General features: G+C 49.8%; 2 protein-coding genes across 3 annotated transcripts in view; one reads left to right on the plus strand and one right to left on the minus strand.

The window, feature by feature from the left end:
- Nucleotides 1–1,225: 1,225 nt before the first annotated feature.
- LIPT2 (lipoyl(octanoyl) transferase 2) overlaps nt 1,226–27,765 on the plus strand; it is a 37,647-nt gene continuing 11,107 nt past the window's right edge. The window contains exon 1 of the mRNA XM_083362200.1: nt 1,226–2,021. Coding sequence (XP_083218326.1) covers nt 1,776–2,021 — 246 coding nt within the window. The 5' untranslated portion in view covers nt 1,226–1,775. The remainder of the gene's footprint in view (nt 2,022–27,765) is intronic.
- On the minus strand, nt 2,007–27,054 carry POLD3 (DNA polymerase delta 3, accessory subunit). Of its 2 annotated transcripts, XM_083362142.1 has the most exons (12): nt 26,913–27,054; nt 24,978–25,033; nt 23,540–23,642; nt 23,281–23,320; nt 22,955–23,087; nt 21,186–21,453; nt 19,563–19,644; nt 13,846–14,002; nt 13,367–13,476; nt 6,876–6,964; nt 4,774–4,852; nt 2,007–2,808 (listed from the first exon to the last, which is right to left on the minus strand). In XM_083362142.1, the coding sequence occupies exons 1-12, from the start codon at nt 27,009–27,011 to the stop codon at nt 2,603–2,605; spliced, it is 1,422 nt and encodes a 473-aa protein (XP_083218268.1). In that variant the 5' UTR covers nt 27,012–27,054; the 3' UTR covers nt 2,007–2,602. The 2 variants fall into 2 exon arrangements, with proteins under 2 accessions (XP_083218268.1, XP_083218269.1); XM_083362143.1 differs by lacking the exon at nt 23,281–23,320 and having other exon boundaries at nt 22,955–23,127.

Raw genomic sequence — 27,765 nt, forward strand, 5'->3', positions numbered from 1 at the left:
AGCCTCCGCAGGATGCAACCGGCCTGCGAGTTTGACAGCCCTGCTACAGGGTTTCCTGCTTGAGAAGGGGGTTGGACTAGAAGACCTCCAGGGCCCCTTCCAACTCAGTTACTCTGTTTAAAACATTTTTTTTAAAAGAACACAATGAAGGCGGCTATGGATGGCCTCGCTTTTGAAGTATTTGCTTGTGTTTCATGGAATGATGTCGACCAGCCAGCGGTACACCCAGTGGCACAAATCCCAAATCAAGAGAAATAAAACATAGCATTAGAAGCGTATTCTTTATTCAATTTGGCTATTCCGGTATAAATTTCTTGGGGGAAGGGGGGAAAAAAACAATCTGCAGGATAATGTTTTGAGAAAAGACATATCAAAAGAGGGCGAACTTGGGAAGGTCCATGTTTTGTTAACCTCCTGCAACACTGGCCATTTAAGTCCCTATCCAACCCATAATTATCTCCCAAAGCTGGTCTCTGTTCCTGCCCTGGTGGTTCGATATGCAAAAATGGAACAATATTACAGATTGCTATGAAGCTGACACCCCACACACACCCAAAGAAAAAAAATCTGTATTATTATTATTGCTCTGATGCATTCATTTACCAACTTGGCAGGTTTAAGAAGGGCGGACTTCGACTCCCAGCGTTGCCCAGCTAGAATTCCCCGCTTAAAGTCGTCAAGGCTGGGAAACATTTGACCTGGAAGCCGATCAAACCAGTTTCGGGATAAGATTGATGATTTTTTTTCCCAGCCAGGGATTAAAGATGCTGGCTTAAAAAAGCAAGGCTGGAGCGGAGCTTTTTCAGACCTAAACCAACTCTGCAAAAAAAAGACACTTCAGTTGGAAAAGGCAAAAAGCTTTGGCCTTGCGGTAGACCGAACAGCCACTTAATTCCAAGAAGTCCTCAGGAATTTGAAGGGTAGGTTTATTTGGGGGTGGGTGGGTGGGGATATCTTCCCGGAAAACCACCCTTTTGCGGGATGGCCTGTAACTCCAGCTACCGTTATTTGGATGTAACAAGCCAAGTTGGGAGAGGAGATGCGTGGATGTGCCTCATTATCCGGGCGTCATCTGGATGCCTGCAGCCCAAACAGGCAGGCTTAACGCAGGGGGGGTCTTCAAACTTGGCCCTTTTATGACTCGTGGACTTCACCTCCCAGAATCCCTCAGCCAGGCACGTGTGCCTGGCTGAGGGATTCTGGGAGGTGAAGTCCACGAGTCATGAAAGGGCCAAGTTTGAAGACACACACACACCCGCCTTAATGGCTGCAGAAACGCCGTTAACTACGGCTAGAATTGAACTGGGTACATCTGTGTGTTTGTGTTTGTGTGTGGGTCTGTACAATACTTGCCTGGTGTCGGCTGGGGACAACTGACCCGAATTCCATGCTCTGTTCCTCTCCCCGTGGCGGTCACCCCTATAGGTCCAGCCGAAAACCCATAAAAGTAACACTGTCCCCACTCCTCAGAAAATTCCCAAGAGAAGTAACACCGAGGTGGCAGGCCCGAGAGGGGCAAAGTGATAATCCAAAAGGCAGCTGTGTTGTGTTTTTTTTTTGTCGCCCACAGCCGACAACGTCCGGAGGAGGCCTGGCTACTGTCCCTATTAGTTCAGGCTTCTGTACAATTTGACGTTTAGCTTCTTTGGAGTTGAGCCTCTCCAAGTGGTCTCCCTTCCTTGTTCTTTCAATATCAACGGCTTCTTTTCCGAAGCAAGACCCCCACCCCAACTCCAAGGGCGGCTTCTAAGCCGATCCCTGGTGGGTTTCTCATTATGGGGAATTCACCACGACCAATCGGGGCGGAGGCTGCAAGAGAGCCAGGCCCTTGGCCGATTGCCAGATTGGCGATCTCCCGGAGGCTGGATCAAGCCAGGGGGAGGCAAGGTCTAAGGGACCGGGAGGAATCCGCTGAAGGAATCATCGGAAGTAAACCGATGGGTCTTCTTAGAAGGCCAAAGTGTCCCTCAATAGCCTTGACTAGGCAGCCTTGGCAATTAAGGGTGGGGTGGGGGTGGGGGGTGCCCTTACTGCCTTAAAAGTGAGCAGGCCAGATGTTCCCAGCTGCAGGTCCTAGCAGATCGGGAGATCTCACCAGTCTTCTCGGAAGGAAGCCCTGCGGGATGGTGAGCTCCCCTGCGGGTCTTCTGGAAAGGCAGCCCTGTGGAACCACCGTAAGATTTTCTTGGGAGGGATCTCCTGCGCAGGTCGGACCTCTCGTCAATGGGGGCAACTTCTGACCCCAAAGCCGCCCCCCTCCCCTTCCCGACGGAGAAGGTAACCCCCTTCCCCTTTCCAGGAAGGGATTGCAAACCCTTCACCACCGAGGAGGAGGGCAGTTCGATTTCTGAGCACCGATCGGCGCCAAAGACGGAGAGATGGGGGGGGGGCAGCGTTGCTTCAAGAAGGCCGAGGAAGGTGCCCCCTCCCATTTAAAAACGTCGGAGCGCCCGGCTGCCCTGGGCAAGCCTTCAGCCCCTGATGTCCGTCGCAATTCCAGGATCGAAAGCTTCCCAAGTCTCCTTTGTCCGGATCCCGAGAGCTCCCCGGGCCAGAGGCTCGCTCGGCAAGGATTCCCGCAGATCCTCGGAGGACGGGGAGCTCATTTCTTCTGCAAGAAGCCCATGATGGAGGCCTGCTTGTTGGGCTTGGCAGGGAGCCCCCCCACGCCTTTCTTGCTGCCTCTCTTCTCCTCTTTGGGCTCCTTCTTCCCGGCCAGAGGGGGGGCCTTGTGAGCTGCGGGGGGCTTGGCCCGGTGGTCCCCTTCGCTGTCGGTGCACGACTCGCTCTCGTAGGCCTTCTCGGTCACTGGGGACGAGGGGAGACACCAGGTTACACAAGGCCGGTTGTGTCCCACCTTTAGTAGCCTTTGGATAAATAACTCAAGGGGGTGAAGTTACCCCGACGCGCCTTTCCTCCTCCCGTTTTTCCCCACAACAACCTTGTAGGGTGTGGCTGGGCTGAAAGAGGAAGCCTGGCCCAAAGCCAGCCAGGTGGGCTCGATGGCTAAGCGGCACTTGAACTCACGGCCTCCCGTTTTCTAGCCTGCTGCCTTCAACCTCTGCCAGGAGAGCCCCCGAATCCTCAACGGATTTGCCCGATGGATTAATCCACCTTCTCAGATATAATAATGATAATAATAATAATAATAATAATAATAATAATAATAATAATAATAATAATAAATCAATCAATCAATCATCATCATCATCATCATCCTGATTGATACCCAGGATGCTGGCAGCAACCCGTGTCAACCATTAGCGCCAGTCAATTTGAGTGTTCAGTTGACTGAGGTTCATGTTTAATGAAAAAAAGAAGGAGGAGGAGGAGGAAGGGACCTTGGATGTCATCTAGTCCAACCCCCTGCTCAGGCAGGAAACTTAGTCTATACCATTTCAGACAAATGGCTGTCCAGTCTCTGCTTAAAAACCTCCAGTGTTGGAGAAGGGAGGGAGGGAGGAAGGAAGGAACAATAACAGAGTTGGAAGGGACCCTGGAGGTCATCTAGTCCAACCCTCTCCTCAGGCAGGAAACCCTGCACCTTTTCAGACCAATGGCTGTCCAGTCTCTTCTTGAAAACTTCCAGGGCTGGAGTATTCACAGCTTCTGGAGGCAGGTGGTTCCCCTCGTTAATTTTTAAACTACGGTAGGAGCTTATTATTATTTTTTAAATACAAATGTTTTGTAAACTGTCCCTTCTTTCATGAGGCAACGTCGCTTTTTCAAATTTCTTCTCTTCATTCACCGGCAAGGTGATGGACATCCTCTTTTTTTTTTTAAAAAAAAATACATTTTACTGACATTTTTTTTTTACATAATATTTGGTAAACAGCGTGCTGTCGGGGTTTACATTTAAAAAACAATCGACAACAGTTTAATTCTATAGTCCACATACTGGCTTTGCTTGATTTTCCCTTCTTCCAATAAGATTCTCTTTTGCCAACCCTGAATTAGCACAATTCTTATTATTTAAATGAATGACAATTAAATGTAGACCTTTCGAATAATTCTGCAAATAATAACCGTATCTAACACTTTTTTTTCTAACTTATTCCAGTATTTTAGGGGCTGCCACAAAGAAGAAGGGGTCAAATTATTCTCCAAAGCACCAGAGGGAAGGACGAGAAACAACGGTTGGAAACTAACCAAAGAGAGAAGCAACCTGGAATTAAGGAGAAACTTCCTGACAGGGAGGACAATTAACCAGTGGAACAGCTGGCCACCAGAAATCGTGAGTGCTCCATCACTGGAGGATTTTTAAAAAAAGACTGGACAGTCACTTGTCTGAGATGATATAGGTTCTTCTGCTTGAGCGGGGGGTTGGACTAGAAGACCTCCAAGGTCCCTTCTAGCTACTATTCTATTCTAGGGGGGACATGATAGCAGCCTTCCAATATCTCAGGGGCTGCCCCAAAGAAGAGGCAGTCAAGCTCTTCTCCAAAGCACCTGAAGGCAGGACAAGAAGCAATGGATGGAAACTCATCAAGGAGAGAAGCAACCTGGAATTAAGGAGAAACCTCCTAACAGGGAGGACAATTAACCAGTGGAACCGCTTGCCACCAGAAATCGTGAGTGCTCCATCACTGGAGCTTTTTAAGAAGAGACTGGACAGTCACTTGTCTGAGATGGTATAAGTTCTTCTGCTTGAGCGGGGGGCTGGACTAGAAGACCTCCAAGGTCCCTTCCAGCTCTGACTGATCATAAGACATTCTCAATCAGCTGGTCAAAACCTGAGATTTTTCGCAGCCAGGGACACGCGGGCCTACCTACCGATACAGCCTTCGTCGTCTACAAAAGTTCTTGACTTCAAGACACGTTTGCGCTTGCGTTTCTTCTCTCCCACGGAAGCCTGAAAGACAGGAAGAGAATGACGAGTCCTCGCCATATTTATCCCGACTGAACAAGTGTAATCGTTGCTCACTGACAATTTAGGCCAGGGATGGCGAACCTTTTAGAGACCGAGTGCCCAAACTGCAACCCAAAACCCACTGAAGTATCGCAAAGTGCCAACACGGCAATTTCCTCTGAATACTGAGGTTTTAGTTTAGGAGAAAGAAAAAAACAAACAAACTCACACAATAACGTCTTTTGTCTTAAAAGAAAAACACACCAACAAAGCTTTGAACGATACAAACAACTTTTTACTGAAAGGTAAAAAGTTTGCATTTGGGACACTTTTGAACAAATAATGTGATTTTTTTGCTGTTGTATGCGTGCTGATAATTTGTCTAACCTTGGCTCATACTTTGTAAGTTTGAGAGCAAGACGTGCAGCACTCAGGTCATCTGTTAGTCTGTTTCTGGTGTCAGATTTGATATAATTCAAAGCTGAAAACAGCGCGCTCGCTCCGGAGGCTTGTTTTGGTTAGGAAGGGGCTCAAGAAATGGCCTTTTCCTGCAAAAGCGTAGCCAGAGAGGGGCGCACATGCCCACAGAGAGGGCTCGGAGTGCCCCCCCTTTGGCACGCGTGCCATAGGTTCACCACCACTTATTTAGGCAAATATTTTATTGGGGGTTAATAAAAGTGGGGTGATGTGCCTCGTATACTAGTTTTCTTGCGAGGAATACAACCAGGGTACACCTGTTTGTGTGGCCTCTGGAACAAACAGATGCAAAGGGTTAAGACAGCTGTTGGCTGGGCCCAGCAGGACTCGGCTGATGCCGTTACCTTCGGATTTACACAACCCTTTTCTACCTTTACAGCTAGCCCTCTGCTTGCGACCTCAATGGAGGCCAAAATTTCTGTGGCTAAGCAGGATGGTTTTTAAGCAAGCTTTGCCCCATTGTACGGGGCCTCACTTGCCACATTTGCTAAGCGGATCGCTGCAGTTATTAAGTTGGTAACGTGGCTGCAGTTGTTCAGTTAGTAACATAGTCGTTAAGTGAATTTAGCTTCCCAAGCATTGTCTCTGTTTGGCAGATGGTCGTAAAAGGGGATCACGTGACCCTGAGGCAGGACAACTGTTGTAAGTACATGCCAATTGGATAGCCGTTTGTCTGAAATGGTATAGGGTTTCATGCCTGAGCAGGGGGGTTGGACTAGATGACCTCCAAGATCCCATCCAACCTTATTTATTATTATTATTATTATAAGTGTCCGAATTTTGACCAGAGGGAGGCTGCAATGGTTTTAAGTGTGTAAAACAGAGGTACCCAACCTGTGGGCCGTGGGTTCTTGGCCACTGGGCCGTGTGAATGGCTGGCCAGCGCACACATGTGTATGCGCACACTCCTCCCCTTTCATGCTAGCAGAGCTCTCAGAGTCATGTGGGGGCGCTAGCCCTGGCCTCGAGTATTGTACAGGCACTAGCCCCGCCCCCAGCATCAAGCATGCACTTGCGCCGCTCGTTTGCGTTGCACGCACGCACGCGTTCCCATGCCTGCCCCTTCCTCTCCCTCCAGGCCGCCAACCGAGAAAGGTTGGGGACCTCTGGTGTAAAACAATCGTAAGCTACTTTTTTCAGTGTCTTTGTGACTTCAGTCACTCAAGGAATGCTTGTCAGTCAAGGACCACCTGTTTATCCTGAGGCTGGAGGCACTATTTGGGAATTTTCACTCCAAATTTGAAAGAGATCCGCTAAACACACCCAATGTTCTTTCCTTTCCTCCCTCCCTCCCTCTCTTTTCCTTCCTTCCTTCCCCCTTTTCTCTCCCATCTTTCTTTCTTTCCTTTTGTTTCTTCCTCATCATCTCTCCTTCTTTCCTTCCTTTGCTCTCCTCTTTCTTTCCTCTCTCTCTCTCTCTCTCTCTCTCTCTCACACACACACACACACACACACGTTTTCCTTTCTTTCTCGTCTTTCTCTTTCCTTCCTTCCTTCCTTTCCCTTTCCTCTCTCACACCCACACACATCTGCACCTAGGCGTATTTACCACCACCGGGGCAGGCGCTGGCTGAGGCTGCGGCTTCTGAGCCGGTTCCGGAGGAGAGTCGTCAGAAGCGGCTGGCGAGGAGGAAGCACCTGCCAAGAAGACAAAACAAGATGCGGTTCATTTTGACTTGCTCTCACCTGTGTGTCTTCAGCTGCAGCCTTTCCTTGCATCGCTCCCATCAGCATCCGTGACTGAGGGAGGACCAGAATACGACGGTCCCTGCAGAGCGGGCTTCCTTGCTTGGCCACACTGACGGATCTCAACCGAAGCCAAAGACACAATGGACCAAAGACTGTCCAATCTCCCCCCTTCTGTCCACTTGTGTCGGTCTATTCTGTTTTGGTCGTGAAGTAGCCGCAAAGCAGGTTCTGGGTTTGAAACTGGCTCGCCGCGTTAGGTTAGGGAGGTCTGGGATGAAGCTGAGTAGCAGACCTCAGCAGAACTGAACAGAACAACAGAGTTGGAAGGGACCCTGGAGGTCTTTTAATCCAAATTTAACCATTTCAGACAAAGGGCTGTCCAATCTCTTCTAAAAAAAACCTCCAGTGTTGGAGCATTCACCGCTTCTGGAGGCAGGTGGTTCCACTGGTTAATTGTTCTAACTGTCAGGAAATTTCTCCTTATTTCTAGGTTGCTTCTCTCCTTGATCAGTTTCCATCTGTTGCTTCTCGTCCTGCCTTCAGGCGCTTTGGAGAATAGGTGGAAACACCCCCCCTCTTTGGGGTAGCCCCTCAGATTTTGGAAGGCTGCTATCATGTTATCCCTAATCCTTCTTTTCATCAAACTAGCCTTGCCCAGTTCCTGCAACTGTCCTTCGTATGTTTTAGCTTCCAGCCCCCTGATCCTCTTTGTTGCTCCTCTCTGCACTCTTTCTAGAGCAGGGGTCTTCAAACGTGGCCCTTTGTTGACCTGCAGACTCCAACTCCCAGAATTCCTCAGCCAGGCGTGCCTGGCTGAGGAATTCTGGGAGTTGAAGTCTGCAAGTCATCAAAGGGCCACGTTTGAAGACCTCTGTTCTAGAGTCTCAACATCCTGGCAACCGGTCAAACTTTGCTCTCTTTTGACACTAAGCCTAATTACTACTAATAATTACTACTAATAATACCCTAATAGGAGCTCATTTGCAAAAGTTTTTCTAATAACTGGCACTTGATGATAGTCCATTTTCCTGCGATAACCAAAGCCTGACTTTAAGATTACAAACCACTAACTGGCCATTAATGGATCCTCCATTTAAATTTTATACACACACACACACACACACGTATGTGTGTGTGTGTGTGTGTGTGTGTGTGTGTGTATGTATGTATGTATGTGTATATATATATATATATATATATATATATATATATATATATATATATATATTTAATTTAATTTAATTTAATTTAATTTAATAACATTTATATACCGCCCTTCTCCCTGAGGACTCAGGGCGGTTCACAGGGCAGAATAAAATAGCAAATACAAACATTAAAAAAAAGATTAAACAATTGCCCTAGTTAAAAACAATATAAATACAACGCTAAAACCCCCCAGAAAAATTAAAAAACGAAAGATAAAACAACCCCAACACTCCCCCTCAGGCTAGGCCGGCTTGTACAAACAGAAATGTCTTGAGATCGCGGCGAAAGGAGCGAAGATCGGGCGCCGTCCGGAGCTCTACCGGTAGCTGATTCCACAGCTCCGGGGCGCCCACAGAGAAGGATCTCCCCCTGGGGGCCACCAATCGACATTCTCTGATCGGTGGCACCCTGAGGAGGCCCTCTCTGTGGGAACGCACAGGGCGCAGGGAGCTTGATGCCGGCAGCAGATGTTCCCTGAGGTACTCCGGCCCCATGCCATGGAGTGCTTTGAACACCGTTACCAGTACCTTGAATCTCACCCGGAAGACAACTGGCAACCAATGCAGCTCACGGAGCAGAGGTGTAACGTGGGAGTATCGGGAGACTCCCAACACCACTCTCGCGGCTGCATTCTGTACCAGTTGGAGCTTCCGGGTGGTCCTCAAGGGCAGCCCCATGTAGAGAGCATTGCAGTAGTCCAGACGAGAGGACACGAGCGCATGAGTGACCGTGCATAGATCATCCCGGCTAAGATAGGGCCGCAACTGACGCACCAGGCGAACCTGTGCGAAGGCCCCCCTAGTCACAGCTCCTATATGGTCTTCCAAGGTGAGCCGTGAATCTAGGAGGACCCCCAAGTTGCGAGCCCTATCTACGGGGGGTAATAGTTCACCCCCCATAGCCAGAGGTGGAATGTCCGAATAAACCCGGGATGAAGGTATGCAAAGCCACTCAGTCTTGTCGGGGTTGAGCTGGAGTCTGTTCCTCCCCATCCAGACCCGAACCGCCTCCAGGCAACGGGACATCACGTCGAGGGCATCACTGGGGTGGTTTGGGGTCGAAAAGAAAAGTTGGGTATCATCAGCGTACTGATGATACCCAACTCCAAAGCCACGAATGATCTCACCCAGCGGCTTCATGTAGATGTTGAACAGGAGAGGCGAGAGGACCGACCCCTGAGGAACTCCACAAATGAGAGACCTCGCGGTCGACCTCTGCCCCCCTGCCAACACCGACTGCGAACGTCCCAAGAGATAGGAGGAGAACCACTGTAAAACTGTGCCTCCCACTCCCAATCCCCTGAGACGCCGCAGCAAGATACCATGGTCGATGGTATCGAAAGCCGCCGAGAGGTCTAATAGGACTAGGACAGAGGAATGCCCCCTGTCCCGAGCCCTCCAGAGATCATTCACCAGCGCGACCAATGCCGTCTCCGTGCTGTGCCCGGGCCTGAAACCCGATTGGTACGGGTCTAGATAATCCGCTTCATCCAGGACCAGAGGGAGCTGATGCGCCACCACACTCTCAACAACCTTCGCAAGAAAGCGAAGGTTGGAGACAGGACGAAAGTTGTTCAATACAGCCGGGTCCAGGGCAGGCTTCTTGAGGAGAGGCCTCACCACCGCCTCCTTCAAGACGGCGGGGAAGATACCCTCACTCAAAGAAGCCGATATAACTGCCTGGAACCAGCTGCGTGTCCTCTCCCGGGCTGCATAAACCAGCCAGGAAGGGCACGGGTCCAGTAAACATGTGGTGGTGCTCAGCCTCCCCATGATCCTGTCCACTTCCTCCGGAGTCACAGAATCAAACTCCTCCCAGATGATATCGACAAGACCACCCGTGTCCTGATCGTCAGACTCTGCCCAGTCAGAGTCCAAACCGGTCCGAATCCGAGCGATTTTGTCCGACAGATGTTGGTTAAACTCCTCGGCACGTCCCTGCAAGGGATCCTCCCTCACCTCCTGATTTAGGAGGGAGCGAGTCACCCTAAACAGGGCAGCCGGGCGATTATCTGCGGACGCAATAAGGGTGGCGAAGTGATTGGACCTCGCCTCCCTAATTGCAGCGAGATAAGACCTAATATAGGCTCTTAGTCGCAATCGGTCGGGTTCGGATCGGCTGGACCTCCAACCGCTCTCTAGGCCCCGTCTCCGACGCTTCATCTCCCGGAGCTCCGCAGAAAACCATGGAGCCCGGCGGGATCTGCACCGGGTCAGGGGCCGCAAGGGTACAACTCGGTCAAGGGCCTCAGTGGCCGTCCTTTCCCAGGCTTCCACTAAGGCCTCGGCCGAGCTGTGAGCGAGGGAGGCAGGTGGGGACCCCAGCGCCGCCTGGAACCTCTGGGGATCCATTAAGCGTCTGGGGCGGTACCATTTGAGTGGTTCCAAACACCCACGGCGGGGGGTGGCAAAACGGAAGACCAGCCGCAGGAGATGATGATCGGTCCATGACAGGGGCATAATAATTGGAGAGCCCCCACCAAGATCATCTAACCACCGTCCAGACAAGAAAACAAGGTCAAGGGTGTGGCCTCCTTCATGAGTCGGTCCCGTAATTACTTGCGTCAGGTCCATGGCCGTCATGGAAGCCATGAACTCCCGAGCCAACTCAGATGATCCTCCCAGCGATGGTAGGTTGAAGTCCCCCAAAACTATAAGTTTCGGGAACTCAACCACCAGCCCAGAGAGGACATCAAGCAGCTCAGGCAGGGCTGCTGCTGCGTGACTAGGCGAAAGGTACACCAGCAGCAAGCCCAACTGCGCACCAGGGCCGCATCTCAAAAAGAGAGACTCACACCCGACTATCTGAGGAACAGTGGCCTCCCGCGGACACAAGGTCTCCCTCATAACAACAGCCACACCCCCACCCCTACCCTGAGCCCGAGGCCGGTGTAGCACCCGGAAACCTGGTGGGCAAAGGTCAACCAGAGGAATCCCGCCCTCTGGGCCCAACCAAGTCTCCGTGATGCAAGCCAGGTCCGCCTGCTCACCCTCGACCAGATCACGAACGAGAGGAGCCTTATTAGAGACGGACCTGGCGTTCAAATACACCAGCCGGAGCTCAGGGGGCTGCACACCCTCACTCCCGGGACCTTGGGGTAGAGCCAGAGGGTCGGAGTGCCTCACCGCTTGTAAGCAGCGGAGAGGCCTTCCCTGAGACCGATACGGCCCTCTGTTCCTACACCTGCTGCCATTCCCTATCGTCGTGGGAATGAACAATCCCACGACTGGCCCTGGAGCCCCAGAAGCAGCCGACCCCCGCTCCTCCCCTCCGCGATCAGCCTCAGCACTAGCCTGAACAAAGGTAGTTGGACTGCCCCCCTCGTCCAAACAACCAAAAAAAGAACCCTCCCTCCTCCCTAACCCCCAAAAAATTTTTGACAAAAAACAAATCAAGGACCTCCTGTTAGGTTTACGTCGGAGGCCCATAGTCGTGCCCGGCCATCTCTCAGGATCCCAATAGATGGGACCTTCCTCGAGATTATACTCGGCTGGAAAGGCGGGCCGCCTCCAGGAAGGGGGAGCACCCCTGAGGGCGAGCAAGTCCGTAGAGGAGTACCTAAAACAAGGCATAAAGCAGTCCAGATATAGGCAGTCCATAATCAGTTGATTTAAGGAGGAACCAAACAGAGAGCAAATAGATGTCCCGAGCCTCCACCCAGCCACTGCCACTCAGCTGGGTGTCACCCCAGGACAGGCCAACCACCGCCCTCTCACGACAGTTGGAAAGCCTATACCAGGGGGGAATAGTCCGAAACATCCATCCTGGGTACAGCATGTCCCCTAGAGCTCTCACCTCTAGGGGCAGCAGATGTAAGTTCAGGCCACCCTCTCACTGTGGCCAGTACCCAGGGAACTCTGAATCCTTTGGGGCCGATATGTGAATGGCATATATATATATATGTAAATTATTCAAATTGTTAATAAAGAATTTGGGAGGCTTTATTAGCAATTTGAATAATTTACACAAATAATGAACTGTCGTAAGTTGTGACTATAGCCTGCGGATAGCCTTGGGCTAGGCTGAAACAGGAAAGAAGATTTAACTAGCAAGGTATTCAAAAAGACTTGACAAATACTTAAAACACACACACACACACACACACACTGCTCAAAAAAATAAAGAACAGAAAATAAGACATCCTACTATTAAATACAGTACATTGTGTTTTTTAAGTGTTCCCTTTATTTTTTTGAGCAGTATATATACACATACATATATATGTATACGTGATGGCAGAACATTTCGGGGAAATTATGTATACATTTCTCCCTCTCGTTGATTCTGAATCTCCCACGATGGAACTCGGATGGAACGAATGCTTTCCGTTCTACCCACAGCAAGAAAAGGAAAGCTATTTGTCTCTTTCCCACGTTGCTCATCTGCCTTGACTGCATACGTAGCCTTTTGCCCTTCCTTTCCAAAGGGCCTCAGATGCTCAGCAAGCTGGGGGGGGGTGTCTCCGCGCAGATGCAGCTTGAGAAGCCCAGCCAAAGATTCAGGAGGGTTCAAATTGGCTTCAAGGGTGGATTGTGTGATTGTGGTGATTCCTGGCCAGCTAGTGGACCTGTCAGCTGAGTCTGGGGAATCAGAGGAGGAAGAGGAGGGGCCTGGAGAGCCATCGGAGGAAGGCTCTGAGGAGCTCCAGGACTTACAATCTGATGCAGAGCCTGGCCCCTCCACTCGTGCTTAGGCTGAGACCCAGCTGCGCTGGGAAGCTGAGTCAGACTCTGAGGACTCACAGCTGGAAGACGCTGACAGGCCACACGAGCAAGACAGAGGGAGGCAATGGTGCGGCTCCAAGGGCAGAGGAGAAGGCCTTGAGAAGCCACGCCTGGGGGGCTGCATAATAAAAAGGGAAGGTGTGGGCGGTGCTAGTTGCTGAAGGCAACCCTTTGCAAAAGGATCAAGTTTCATGGGATCGTGTTCTGATTGCCTGGCCTGTGGACAATTCTCTGTTCAAATCGTGCTCTGTTTGCCTTTGCTTTTGGGACATTTTGCAGGTCTGTCCATAATATTAAAAAAGGATTTGTTTTTCCTGCGTTTGCAGCCTACTTGTTGGAAAAGGGGTTTGTCCTTGTGAGTTAACAAGGACTCACCTAGGCTGGGACAGAACAGATGGGCCCCATCCTGGCGTCAACTCACCTTCCTCATCACCGCTGCTGTCTGACTGAGGTTTGATTCGACGCCGTTTCTTCTTCAAGCGGCCAGCTCTTTCCTCCTCCTCCTCCTCCTCCATTTCTGCCTTCTTTGCTCTGGGAGAAAGGGAGATCAGCTTAGACAAAAAGGAAGGAAAACGAAGAGTTTTGCCCAATGCAGGTAGCCCTCGCCTACTTGGCAACTGGTTCACATTTATGACGGTCGCAGCGTCCCCGAGGGTCCCGTGATCCCCTTTTGCAACCGTCTGACAAGAAAGTCAATGGGGGAGGTCAGATGCACTTAATGACCTTGTTATTCATTTAACAACTGCAGTGATTGACTTAATGACTGTGGCAAGAAAGGCCGTGAAATGGGGCAGAGCGCACTTAACAAAGCCGGTATACATGGCGCAATAAATCGCACGAATGACTGAAGCAGGCCAACTCTTTGCAGCCTTGTGGCCGAGAAAAACACCAATCCACTACCTTTTCTTCTCCCTCTGCTGCCCTCTGGATGGCTCAGCCTCCTTGCTGGGCTTCTTATGACCAGGAGGAGAGTTTGGGTCCGTGGAAGAAACGGGTGGCTTGGCCACTGATCGCTCTTCTTTCAGTTGCTGGGCCTCAGCACTGGCCTTGCCTGAACCTAAAAGAAGAAAATGGGAAAGCTAAGAGAATAGAATAGAATAGAATTCAGAATTTGAATAGAATAGAGAATAGAGTTCAGAATTCAAATAGAACAGAATAATTTAATTTAATTTAATTTAATAATTTAATTTGTATACCGCCCTTCTCCCGAAGGACTCAGGGCGGTGAACAGGGCAATACATAATAAAAAACAGGATACAAAAATTAAAAAGTGATTAAACAACTATGCCCGTAGTAATTGATACATATTAAACATTAAAACTAATTATAAAAAACCCAACCCCATCCCGTCAGACCAGGCCAGCTTGTTCGAAAAAGAAAGTTTTGAGATCGCGCCGGAAGGAGCGAAGGTCGGGGGCCATCCGGAGCTCGACCAGTAAGCGGTTCCACAGGTCTGGCGCGCCCACAGAGAACGCTCTCCCCCTGGGGGCCACCAATCGGCATTCTTTGATCGGAGGCACCCTGAGGAGGCCCTCTCTGCGGGAGCGCACTGGACGGAGGGAAGTTGACGCCGGCCGCAGGTGTTGCCGTAGGTAATGCCATGAAGGGCTTGGTAAGTCATCACTAACATCTTGAACCTCACCCGGAGAGCAACCGGTAGCCAATGCAGCTCGCGGAGCAAAGGTGTAACATGGGAGTATCAGGAAACCCCCAAGACAACTCACGTGGCTGCATTCTGCACCAGTTGAAGTCTCCGGGTGGACCTCAAGGGCAGCCCCATGTAGAGAGCATTACAGTAGTCTAGACGACAAGTCACGAGCACATGAGTGACTGTACGCAGGGCATCCCGGTCTAGATAGGGCCGCAACTGGCGCACCAGGCGAACCTGGGCAAAGGCCCCCCTAGTCACAGCTCCAATATGCTCTTCCAAAGAGAGCTGTGAATCTAGAGGGACCCCCAAGTTGCGAGCCCTATCTACGGGGGGTAATAGCTCACCCCCCATGGCCAGAGATGGAATAATCGGAATTTGCCGGGATGCCGGCACGAACAGCCACTCAGTCTTGTCAGGGTTGAGTCGAAGCCTGTTACTCACCATCCAGACCCGGACCGCCTCCAGGCAGCGGGACATCACGTCAAGGGCATCACTGGGGTGGTTTGGGGTCGAAATAAAAAAGAATAGAAGAAAAAATAGAAGAGACGAGAAATAGAAGAGAATAGGAAACAGAAAATAGAATAGAATTTGTTGTTGTTAGCTGCGAAGTCCTTTCCGACCCCTCGCAACCCCATGGACAACATTCCTCCAGGCCTTCCTGTCCTCTACCATCTTCTGGAGTCCATTGAAGCTCAGGCCTCCTGCTTCAGTGACTCCATCCAGCCACCTCCTTCTCTGTCGTCCCCTTCTTCTCTTGCCCTCAGCCTTTCCCAGCATGAGGCTCTTCTCCAGTGAGTCCTTCCTTCTCATGAGGTGGCCAAAGGATTTGAGTTTCCGCTTCAGGATCTGGCCTTCTAAAGAGCAGTCAGGGTGGGTCTCCTCTAGGACTGACCGGTTTGATCGCCTTGCAGTCCTAGGGACTCGCAGGAGTCTTCTCCAGCACCAGAGTTCAAAGGCCTCCATTCTTTGGCGCTCAGCCTTTCTTATGGTCCAACTTTCACTGCCATACATTGCAACTGGGAAGACCAGAGCCTTGACTATACACACTTTTGTTGACAGGGTGATGTCTCTGCTTTTTAGTGTGCTGTAGAATAGAGTTCAGAATTCAAATAGAACAGAAGAAAAAAATAGAAAGTAGAATAGAATAGAAAATAGAATAAAAAATAGAATAGAATAGGAGATGGAAGGGACCTTTGAGGTCTTCTAGTCCAGCCCCCTGCTCAAGCAGGAGAACCTATACCAGGGGTCAGCAACCTGAAACAGTGAAAGAGCCACTCGGAACCAGTTCCCCCACAAAAGGAAAAACTGGGAGCCGCAAAAAATGCGTGCGCATGCGTGTACGTGCGTGCATGCGCAGAACAGGGTTTGACTGAAGAGTGTAGACAAGGCGAGATGTGCACCTACCCTGCATATTTGAATTGATTGGTTGAACTTTTTTAGTCCCACTCTTTTTTTTGGGGACTGCACATGGCAGAGGACTGGGAGCCGCAGGAGACGGCTGAAAAAGCCACATGTGGCTCCGGAGCCGCGGGTTGCAGACCTGTGACCTAGACCATCTCAGACAAGTGGCTGTCCAGTCTCTTCTTTAAAATCTACAGTGATGGAGCGCCCACAATTTCTGGTGGCCAGCTCTTCCATTGGTTAATTGTCCTCCCTGTCATGAAGTTTCTCCCTAATTCCAGGTTGCTTCTCTCCTTGATGAGTTTCCATCCGTTGCTTCTTCTCCTGCCTTCTGGTGCTTTGGGGAACAGCTTGACTCCCTCTTCTTTGGGGCAGCCCCTCAAATACTGGAACACTGATATCATGTCTCCCCTGCTTCTTCTTTTATTTAAATAGCCAAACCCAAGTCCTGTAGCTGTTCTTTGTATGTTTTAGTCTCCAGGCCTTTGATCATCTTAGCTGCTCTTCTCTGAATTTTTTTCCCCAAACTCTCAACCTCTTTTTTGTGATATGGTGACCAAAACTGGCTTCAATATTCCAGGTGTGGCCTCACTAGGGCTTTATAAAGCGGTGCTAATACCTCGCATGATCTTGATTCCATGCCTCTGTTTATGCAACCCAGGAGCGCATTCATTTTTTTGGCTGCTGCCGCACACTGCTGGCTCACGGTCAAGCGATCGTCCACTCCAGAAATCCCTTTGAATTCCTCATGGAAGCCACCCCAGTGGCAACAAGCTGCCTCAAATCAAAACCAATGTTTAATTTGTCTCCGGTACAGCTAGTCCTCAATTTACAGCCATTCATCTGGCCGTTGGGGGCTGGCTGTTACAACTTCGAATTAGATTGTAAGTCCCTTTTGGGGGGGGGAAGGGGGGGTATTGTAACTTTGAACTTTCCACCTAGTTGGCTGACCCCTTGTCTTATTCAAAATCCAGCAAGGCCACTACAGTCAGTCCTCCCCTTACAACAGCTTTGCTTAGTGACCGTTCGAGGTCCTAGTGGAATTGAAAAAAGTGACTTATGACCGTTTTCACACTTACAACCGTCGTACCATCCCCCACGGTCACATGAACAGAGTTCAGACGCTTGGTGACCGACTCAGAGTTACGACAGTTGCCGTGTCCTGCGATCCCCTTTTGCGACCTTCTGGAAAGGAAAGCCAATGGGGAAGTCCGATTCCCTTAACAACTGCAGCGATTTAATTCAATGGGGCAAGAAAAGTCAGAAAATGGGGCAAAAACTCCACGGATTTCTTACATAGCGACATAAAACTTTGGGCTCGGCTGTGGTCCTAAGTTGACTACCTGTGCTGGACCAGTATATAATCAGCTGGTCCATTATTATAGCTAGCTTAGGAATTAAGAACTGTGTTAAGAGTATTTAGCATTTACAGCAGACATGTCAAACACAAGGCCCGGGGGCCGGATGCGGCCCGCGAAGTGGTTTCATGCGGCCTACGAAGCCATCCTGGAAACAGGGAGGGAACGGCCCCCACTGCCTTGGCCCTGGCCCAGAGACCCTCCTCCTGCCAGAGACCCTCAGATCTCTCCCACTCCTGCCCAGGCCCCCATAGGCACCCTTGATGCCAACGATGTAGAGCTGGCCACGCCCACCCAGTAGGCCATACGCACTCTACCCATGCCCACCCAGTAGGCCATGCCCACCCTGGCCATACCCACCCGGCCCCCTGAGGGCAACTGCAATGCTGATGCGGCCCTCAGTGAAATTGAGTTTGACACCCCTGATTTACAGGGTAAATGCTGTATCCTTAAAGAGAACTGTATGTAAGAATATTTAGCATACAAAGGGTTAAACGCTGGTTCCTTAAGAGATGGCTTCTGGGAAATGTAGTCTAGTTGTTAGTTAGTCCTATATCAGTGATGGCGAACCTTTTAGAGACCGAGTGCCCAAACCGCAACCCAAAACCCACTTATGTATCATTGGGTGCCAGGTGGGTGTGGCCCGTTGGGTTGGCGTGGCCCATTAAGTGGGCGTGGCTGCAATAGTAATGACAGACTGGTGGGACTAAAAAGTTCAATCAATTCCAACTTTACGAGAACTTTTTTTCCCCCGCGGCGGAGGCCTAAAGAGAAAAGGTTTTAGAAAACCCAGCTGAAGGCCTAGGACTGGGCCAACGGTGCGCGTGCCCACAGAGAGGGCTCTGCGTGCCACCTGTGGCACGCGTGCCATAGGTTTGCCACCACTGTCCTCTATCTTATCTAGTCAGTGGGAGGAGTTTCAAAGTTTACTGCAGGACATCTTGGCTATGTGCCAGGCTGCAAAGCCTTTCGTTTCAATCGCCGTCGTGCAAGCTCTGAATAGCATCTGTAACGATGCTTTGCTGAGTTGGAGAAAACCACTCGTTTTTTACACTACGAGAATGAACAAATATGGAACGTGAGTATGTTGTGACAACCGGATGTCTTTACGGCAAAATGTAAGTTTTTGCATAAAGTTCCTAGACAATAAATATTTCTTTCAAAATCATTTTCGTTGAGTTACAGATGCTATTCGGAGGTTGCACGATGGTGATTGAAACAAAAGGCTTTGCAGCCTGGCACATAGCCAGGATGTCCTGCAATAAACTTTGAAACTCCTGGAATTTGGAACTAGAAAGCATTTTAGTTCTGGAAGCCAGAATACTACCTGTATTCATGACATTTGCAGTGTCCTGGGTGTGTGTGTGTGTGTGGTTTGATGTGTTTAACAAACGATAATAGATATGGTTAATTATCGTAAACCATATGTTAATCACTCAATAGCCTTCTTCTTGCCAACATATATTCAAAATTACAATGTCGGCTGGCGACCCCCAGGGGGAGGGCCTTCTCTGTGGGAGCGCCAGCCCTTTGGAACCAACTCCCCCTTGAGCTCCGGATGGCCCCGGACCTCTGGTCCTTTTGCCGTGACCTTAAAACCTTTCTTTTTCATCAGGCTGACCTGGATTGACGATGGGTTTTAAAATGTTTTAATTTTTAACTGTGTAGTTAATTTATTTTGGGGCTGTTATTTAATACTTTTTTAAATTTTTGTATTGTTGTTTTTACTGTTGTTAGCCGCCCTGAGTCCTTCGGGAGATAGGGCGGCATATAAGTGCCATAAATAAATAAATAAATAAATAAATAAATAAATAAATAAATAAATAAATAAATAAATAAATATCACGTTCCTTTCTCTCTGACTGGTTTTTCTAGCCACTGATGGAAATTATCCCATGTTTTTCTCTTTAAAGTCAATCTATCCATTTCTGCCCACTCTGGAATTTCCTTAGCTGGCACCTCTTCAGCTGGTTAAGTTTTCGTTCTCCCAACGTTGGGCAAATGCCATTCTTGCTGCCGCCACCGTCTCGCTATCTTAACCATTTGCGACGATTCGCTGAACAAATGGGGTGGGGAAAGGTTGTAAAATGGGACAAATCTCCCTTAACGACGTTCTTGCTTAGCAACGGGACGTTCAGGTCCCACGGTGGTCGTACGTCGAGGACTTGCCTGCACTTACGACGGAGAAAAAAGAGAGGGTGGCTTACCCTCTTTGGTGACGGCAGCTTTCCCAAAGAAGTTGCTCAAGATGTTTCCTTTCGTTGGGGGTTCGCTGTTGCTCGCTGAGGCCTAAAAGGAATTAAAAGGAAGAGTGAGAAAAGAGAGATCGCGGAAAAGATTAAAATCCAAGCAAAGGCTTCACGAGGTGCTACACAGGCGGGCCTCGACTTAGGACCCCAAAGCGGCCCCAAAATTTCTCTTCGTTAAGCGAGGAGACGTTTGGTTAATTGAGGTTTGTCCCATTTTACGATCTTTTCGCCTCCGTTGTTAAGGGGATCACTGCAGTTGATCAGTTAAGTTCGCAATCTGTGAAGTGAATCTGGCTGGTCGGCGGGTGGCACAAGGGGACCCCCGCCACCCACCCACCCCGGGACGTTGCCACCGTCGTAAATGTGAGTCGGTCGCCAAGCATCTGGATTTTGATCGTGTGACCGTTGAGGATGGCGCAAAGGCCTTAACTGTGAAAAGCGGTCGGAAGTCCCCTTTGAAGGGTCACGAAATGGACCGTCGTGAGTCGAGGACTGCCTGTGTAAGCCTAAATGTTGTTGCTATGGAGACTTAGGTTCAAATCCCTCCTTCAACCACTGCGGAATGGCTGATTTTGAGACAGTCCCACTTCGCAAGGGCGTTGCGCGAACCGGACTGGGAAAAAAACCAACTTCCCCTCCCTGGTTATCAGTTAAAGACTACCTGTTTGCTTTAGAAAGGTATTTAGTCCTTGACTTATGACCACAATCGAGCTCAAAATTCCCACGGTGAACGGAAACATTTGTTAAGCTAACTTTGGCCCATTTTACGACCTTCCTTGCCACAGTTGTTAAGCGAATCACTGCAGTGATGCCTCCAAAAGCGGTGAATGCTCCAACACTGGAGGTTTTTAAGAAGAGAGTGGACAGCCATTTGTTTGAAATGGGATAGGGCAGGGGTAGGCAACCTCGGCTCTTTTATGACTCATGGACTTCAACTCCCAGAATTCCTGAGTCAGCTATGCTGACTCAGGAATTCTGGGAGTTGAAGTCCATGAGTCATAAAAGAGCCGAGGTTGCCTACCCCTGGTATAGGATTTCCTGCCTGAGCAGGGGGTTGGACTAGATGACCTCCAAGGTCCTTTCCAACTGTATTATTATTACTACTTGTTAAGTTAATCACACAGTCGTTAAGTGAAGCCAGCTCCCCCCCCCATTGACTTTGCTTGACGGAAGGTCGCAAAAGGGGATCAGGTGACGCCGGGACGCTGCGACCGTTGTATGAGTCAGTTGTCAAAGTGTCTCAGTTTTGATCACGTGACACACACACACACACACACCAGGATGCTGCAACCGTCGTAAACACGAGTCGCCAAAGCGTCCGAATTTTGATCAAGTGACCACGGAGATGCTGCGACGGTCGTTAAGTGTGAAAAAAAAACAACGGCTGCCAGTCCTTTTTTTACCCGGCGCCGTTGTAACTTGGAACGGCCACTAAACTGTTGTAAGTCGAGGACTTTCCTGTATTCTCTCTAGATTCCGGGTTTCCAAACTGGGGTGGCCTGAAGGCGCCTGGCGTCCAACTCCCAGAATTCCCCAGCCAGCCCTGGCCCTTCTGCGAAGTATTTAAGCGGGAAAACTTACCCCGGGGGTCTCTTTGGTGTCCAGGGGTGCTTCCTTCTGGGCATTCTTGGGTCTGGGGGCTGGTTTGGCCGCAAACATTCCCAGGATGCCTTTTGCCGGCTGGGCGGGCTGCTTCGACGACGTGCCTGGAGCCTGGCCGTTGAGCACGGGAGCGTCCGGCACCTTTGTGGCGGGGGGAGGCTGGGGGGGCCCCTGGGCGGGAGTCTCGGCCTGGGAGGCTTCGGCGACAGGCCTAGTGACGGCGGCAGCGCAGCAAATGGCGCTGAATCTAGCAAGAGAGGAGATGCATTTCATGGGCAGCCGAACTAAACCTAATTCCAGAGTCCTCCACTTACGACCGCATCTGAGCCCACGTTTTCCACTGTGAAGTGAATTTTGCCCAGTTTTACCAACTTTCTTCCCGCCGTTGTTAAGTGAATCACTGCAGTTGCTAAGTCGCAACGCGGTCGTTAAGTGAATCTGGCTTCCCCCATTGACTTTGTTCGTCAGAAGGTCGCAATAGGGGGGATCGCCTGAACCCGGGAGACCGGGACGGTCATAAACGTGAGCCAGTCGCCAAGCGTCTGGATTCTGAGCACGTGATCACCCATCGGGGATGGTGAAACGGCCGTAAGGGTGGAAAAAAGGGTCGTCGGTGGCTTTTTCCCTGTAGCGTTGTAACTTGGAATGGACACTAAATGAGCTGTTGGTAAGGCGAGGTCTGCCTGTAAAGTTAGCAGCCACGTTACTGCTGTCAAGAATTAAGGAGAAACATCCTGACAGGGAGGACAATCAACCAGTGGAACTGCTTGCCACCAGAAATTGTGGGAGGCTGGACAATCACCTGTCTGAGATGGTATAGGTTCTCCTGCTTGAGCAGGGGGCTGGACTAGAAGACCTCCAAGGTCCCTTCCTGATTCTATTCTATTCTATTCTATTCTATTCTATTCTATTCTATTCTATTCCATTCCATTCCATTCCATTCCATTCCATTCTATGTGTGTAACAAGAGTTCACGCTTTGGTTAAACATGGCTGCACTTTGGTTCATAGTTACAGTTTAAAATACTAACTCTAGACTGGGGGTCTTCAATGTTGGCCCTTTTATGACTTGGGGACTTCAACTCCCAGAATTCCTCAGCCAGGCTCTATTCTATATATAGCTGTATTTAACTTTAAATTTTAAATTTTAATTTGTTTTAATTGTGGGCTAGTCTTAATTTAATTCTATTTTAATTGTATTTATTTGTATTGTTTTAATTCGCCCTGTAAACCGCCCTGAGTCCTTCGGGAATAGGGCGGTATATAAAATCAATCAATCAATCAAATCAATCAATCAATCAATCAATCAAATAAATAAATAAAACCCTATATAGAATAGAATAGCAAGTTGTCTACAACACAGTCCTTTCAATAATTCCAAGAAGGCTCCCCACCCATTTTGCACCACTCAGGTGAGCCTGAGGACACAGGTCAACATCCAGGTGGCCTCAACAACTCTCTAAAAAGGATGCAAACGACCGGCTGTCTGCCAGGAGTATAAATCCTTCCACTCCCCACCATTCAGTCAGAACCTGAAGAAGCTTCTTGGGTGAGAAGCGAAACGTCTTCAAAGAAAAACAACGAAGTCCAGTGGCCTCCTGCAAAAAAGCACCTTTGGGATAACCACGACCTGGAGGACAGAGAATCTCCCTAGAAAACTAAGTTCCCTCCCTGCATTGCCACCCTCAGTGTTCCCACCCACCCACCCACCCGGGTTGCTCATGACACCCTGGCCAACAGCCAACTCACTTGCTGCAGTTCTGGAGATTCATCTTGAGGACGTCGTAGTCGGTGTTGAAGAGAGGACTGCTGTCCCTGAGCAGGGCTTTCTGGATGCTGTAGACGTGGACGCTGGCCACCGTGGAGAGCTTGGCTTTCATGGCTGAAAAGGAGGCAGAAGCCGCGTGAAGGATGGAGGGAGGCTTCTCAAAGCGAGTGGGGGACACTGGCCGGTCTCCCTCTCAGCTCAGCCTACCTCGCAGGGTGGTTGTTGTGGGGAAAATACAAAAAGAAAATAATAGAAAAAAAATGTCCTATTTTTCAAAAGATGATTTTGAAGTTTTGTCCAAACTCACCTTCTAATTTTTCTTCTTTCACCACTGCCACCTTATGGTACTGGAAAGAAAAGGTAGCCCTATTACTTCAGCAAATATCGGTTGCCCAACACGTCAAGACCGCACGATTGACGTACGCAATCTGCCTTACACGTTTTCTGGAACATCGGGAGAACGAATTCTCAGGGAAGCAATTTAAGCCTGCAATTCCAGGTTTAAAGGGCCACTCCCATTCTAAATTCAAACGCCCGATGCAAGAGGAAGCCGCTTTCTGACTTACGGTGTGCCCGTTCTGAACGACGTTCCCTGCCAGTAAATAGGTGACGTGCAGCTGGGCCCCTGCGTTCTCCTTCCGTTTCCTCTCCATGTAATCGTATAACATTCTGTGAAAACAAGAGCGCAAAGACAGAAGCTAAAATAGACAGTTTTTGAAGTTTTCACTAACTGTCCCCTGAAAAACTAAACAGAGGATATGTCACCCAAATTAAGCTGTGCAGCTCAGGGTTAAACAGCTATAAACGAAAAGGGGCTTGGTCAAGGCAACAAGCTAGAAAGCAGGAGACTGAGTTCAAGTCCTGCCGTAGGTAAGAAAGCCAGCTGGGTGACTTTGGGCCAATCACCAGGAGACGGTGAGTTCAAGTCCTGCCTTAGCCATGAAAGCCAACTGGGTGCCTTTTGCCTAAGCACCAGGAGGCGATGAGTTGTAGTCCGGCCTCAGGCATGAAAGCTGGCTGGGTGACTGGGTCAATCACCAGGAGACGGTGAGTTGTAGTCCGGCCTCAGGCATGAAAGGGAACTGGGTGACTTTGGGCCAATCACCAGGAGACAGTGAGTTCAAGTCCTGCCTTAGGCATGAAAGCTGGCTGGGTGACTGGGTCAATCACCAGGAGACGGTGAGTTATAGTCCCGCCTTAGCCATGAAAGCCAACTGGGTGACTTTGGGCCAATCACCAGGAGACGGTGAGTTCTAGTCCCATCTTAGGCATGAAAGGGAAGTGGGTGACTGGGTCAATCACCAGGAGACGGTGAGTTCTAGTCCCGCCTTAGGCACGAAAGCCAGCTGGCTGATTTTGGGCCAATCACCAGGAGGCAGTGAGTTCTAGTCCCGCCTTAGGCATGAAAGCCAACTGGGTGACTTTGGGCCAATCACCAGGAGACGGTGAGTTCTAGTCCCATCTTAGGCATGAAAGGGAAGTGGGTGACTGGGTCAATCACCAGGAGACGGTGAGTTCTAGTCCCACCTTAGGCATGAAAGGGAACTAGGTGACTGGGTCAATCACCAGGAGACGGTGAGTTCTAGTCCAGCCTTAGGCATGAAAGGGAACTAGGTGACTGGGTCAATCACCAGGAGACGGTGAGTTCTAGTCCTGCCTTAAGCATGAAAGCCGGCCGGGTGACTTTTGATCCAAAAGGCCACATTTATGACAGTCACAGCATCCTCGAGTCGTGTAATCCCCTTTTTGCAACCTTCCGACAAGCCAAGTCAGTTGGGAAGCCAGATTCACTTAACAACTGTGTGACTAACAACTGCAGCGATTCGTAGCAAGTACATCAAGAAAGGCTGTAAAATGGGGCAAGACTCACTTAACAACAGTCTCACTTAGCAAGAGACGTTTTGCACTCAATTGTGGTCGTAAGTTAAGGACTACCTGTATCAGAGACGAGTAGTAGTGTAGACTACTACCGTTAGGTACAGACAAAGAGAGATGGATACTTACTGCTTGGCTTGATTCACGTGAACTCCCAGGGTAAAGCTCAGCCATTTATATGTGACCTGCAAAGCAACGCGTATCACTGTGTTAACAAAAAGGCCAACAGCCGCCACAGAATGAACCTCCACCGCTGCAACCATCCCGGAGATGGGAAGAGTCTACTAAGACGGACCTCTCCAGCCTCTGCTTGAAGACAGAGCTGACACCTGTACAGCTGTACAACTGACGCTACACGTATTGTTTGTCACAATGCAATTCTTCAGAATAGCTTGCCGGACCTCTCGGCTGACTTTTGGGGGAGCCACAAAGTCATTTGAGTGGGGTTTGCAGGCAACTATGCAGGCATAAATAAAATTACTATATAAACAGGGGGCGCTCCCAACTGTTGTTTGGACGATTTATTGTTCTGGATAAGTTATCGTGTTCTTTTCTCCTTTAGACACTCTCTCTCTCTCTCTCTCTCTGTGCATGTACATAATATGTGTGTGCGTCTCTCTGTATATGTGTGTTTTGTGTGTGTGTCTGTCTGTCTATATGTGTGTGTGTGTATGCATATATAGTTTATATATTTATTGTTGTGGAGCAGGGGGTCTTCAAACTTGGCCCTTTTATGACACACACACTCTCTATATGTGTGTGTGTGTGTGTACACACAGAGATATACATACAAAGATACATACATACACATACACATACAAACATATATAGTGTGTTTGTATGTATAGGTAAAGGTTCCCCCGCACATGCGTGCTAGTCGTTTCCGACTCTAGGGGCCGGTGCTCATCTCCGTTTCAAAGCCGAAGAGCCAGCGCTTGTCCGAGGACGTCTCCGTGGTCATGTGGCTGGCATGACTAGACACCAAAGGCGCACGGAACGCTGTTACCTTCCCACCGGAGCGGTCCCTATTTTTCTACTTGCATTTTTACGTGCTTTCGAACTGCTAGGTTGGCAGAAGCTGGGATGAGTAACAGGCGCTCACTCTGCTACGCGGCACTCGGGTTTCGACCCGCCAAACTGCTGACCATCTGATTGACAAGCTGAGCGTCCTAACCCACTGAGCCACCGCGTCCCTTTTGTATGTATAGTTTAGTTAAATATTAGTTTATATATATATATATGTGTGTGTGTGTGTGTGTGTGTATAATAATAATAATAATAACAATAATTATTATTATTATTATTATTATTTAATTTCTATACTGCCCTTCTCCAGAAGGACTCAGGGCGGTGTACAGGGCAATACAATAAAAATACAATGTACAAAATTTATATGTATATGTGTATATGTATATGTGTATATATGTGTGTGTATACACACACACACACACACACACACACACGTATACATATACATACACACACACACACACACACACACACACACACACACGTATTTTCTGGAGAGGTCATCACATTACACACACACACATCATTTATCTATCATCATTTTCCTTAATGCCAGGAGGGGATCAAGTTAACGGCTGCTGTGGACTGGGGGCCACATCAGCCCCCTCCCCAAATAAAGAGATGCCTCGCCAGGCCCGTTTGGAGACTCAGCCCCCTCCCCCCTAAAATGTTGGGGGGGGAGGAATGCAGCTTCTGGCTCTTGGAGGGACGCCAGGCCCCAAAGGCCAGAGGTATTATGGGATGCGGGCTGCCTGGCGGCCGTTAGGAAAGGGATCCCGAGGCTCCAGCGGGGGCCTCCCCTTCGAGTCCCCCGTCCAGGGTCCCCTCTCAAGACCCGAGGCCTACTCCCATCCCTGCCGCCCGCCGCGGAGGATGGGAGTTGGAGTAGAGCACGAGGAGACCCGGGAGGGTCGCGCGGCGCCTGAATGAAGCAATTAAACGCGTAATTCGCTTTTTTTTCCCCCTGGACACGCAGACCCCTCCCTCGCCCCCCACTCATTTCAAACCCGCCACCCCCGCATCATTCGCACTCACGACTCGGTTCTGGTCCGTGACGAACTCGTCGATGTTCTCCAGGTAAAGTTCGTCCTCCATGACGGGCCGTCCCGGGCCTCGAACCTCCACCGCAGCCATGGCAACGCCAGGCCACACCCCCTCTACTGGCTTTTGCGCGCGCGCGCGCCCTACGGCGGCCGAGAGGAGACGCTTACGGCGCGCGGAGCGTCGGCCTCAGCGCGCTACGGGGGCCGCGCGGGGACAGTTCGCCGCAACCGCCGCCGCCGCTTCTTACAGCGCATGCGCTCTGTCCCCGAGTGGGCGGGGAAAGGTGCTTTAGGTCCTCCGGCATTGTCAACCCGGCGCTCTCCGGGCGCCCTGGGGTTTGCCTGCCAATTGAGGGCAGGGGATAATGGGATTTGGCGTGGCGGGGGGACTGGTTGGCCCCTGCAGGCAGTCCTCGACTTAGGACCATAAATTGAGCCCAACGTTCCTGTTGATCGGCGAGACATTAAGCGGGTTTTGCCCCGTTTTACGACAGTTGTTAATATCCTGGTCGTTAAGTGAATCCCTATTGACTTTGCTTGTCAGAAACTGGCAAAAACAGGATTACGTGATATCGGGACACTGTGACCATCTTAAATATGAGTCAGTTGCCAAGTCTCCCAGTTTTGATCACATGAGCCATGAGGATGCTGCAACGGTCGTTAAGTCAGGAAAACAGACATAAGTCACATTTTTCAATGAGGTTGTAACTTGGAACGGTCAGTAAACAAGCTGTTGCAAGTACAGGACTACCTGTATTAAAAATAATTGTCTTCTGCCTTCGATTTCCAGCCCATCCTCTTCCCCCCATCTCTTATGTCCATGCGTTGGAAATGGCTTTTACACA

The sequence above is a fragment of the Vipera ursinii genome, assembly GCF_947247035.1.
Source record: "Vipera ursinii genome assembly, chromosome: 4".
In the NCBI taxonomy this organism is placed as follows: domain Eukaryota; kingdom Metazoa; phylum Chordata; class Lepidosauria; order Squamata; family Viperidae; genus Vipera; species Vipera ursinii.

Coding starts and splice junctions, on each gene's coding strand:
- POLD3 (XM_083362143.1), bottom strand. CDS start 27,011: ATGGCTGCGGTGGAGGTTCGAGGCCCGGGACGGCCCGTCATGGAGGAC. Junction 23,128..23,539: donor TCGTTCAGAACGGGCACACC/GTAAGTCAGAAA, acceptor CGCTTTGAGAAG/CCTCCCTCCATCCTTCACGC. Junction 21,454..22,954: donor AATCTCCAGAACTGCAGCAA/GTGAGTTGGCTG, acceptor CTCTCTTGCTAG/ATTCAGCGCCATTTGCTGCG.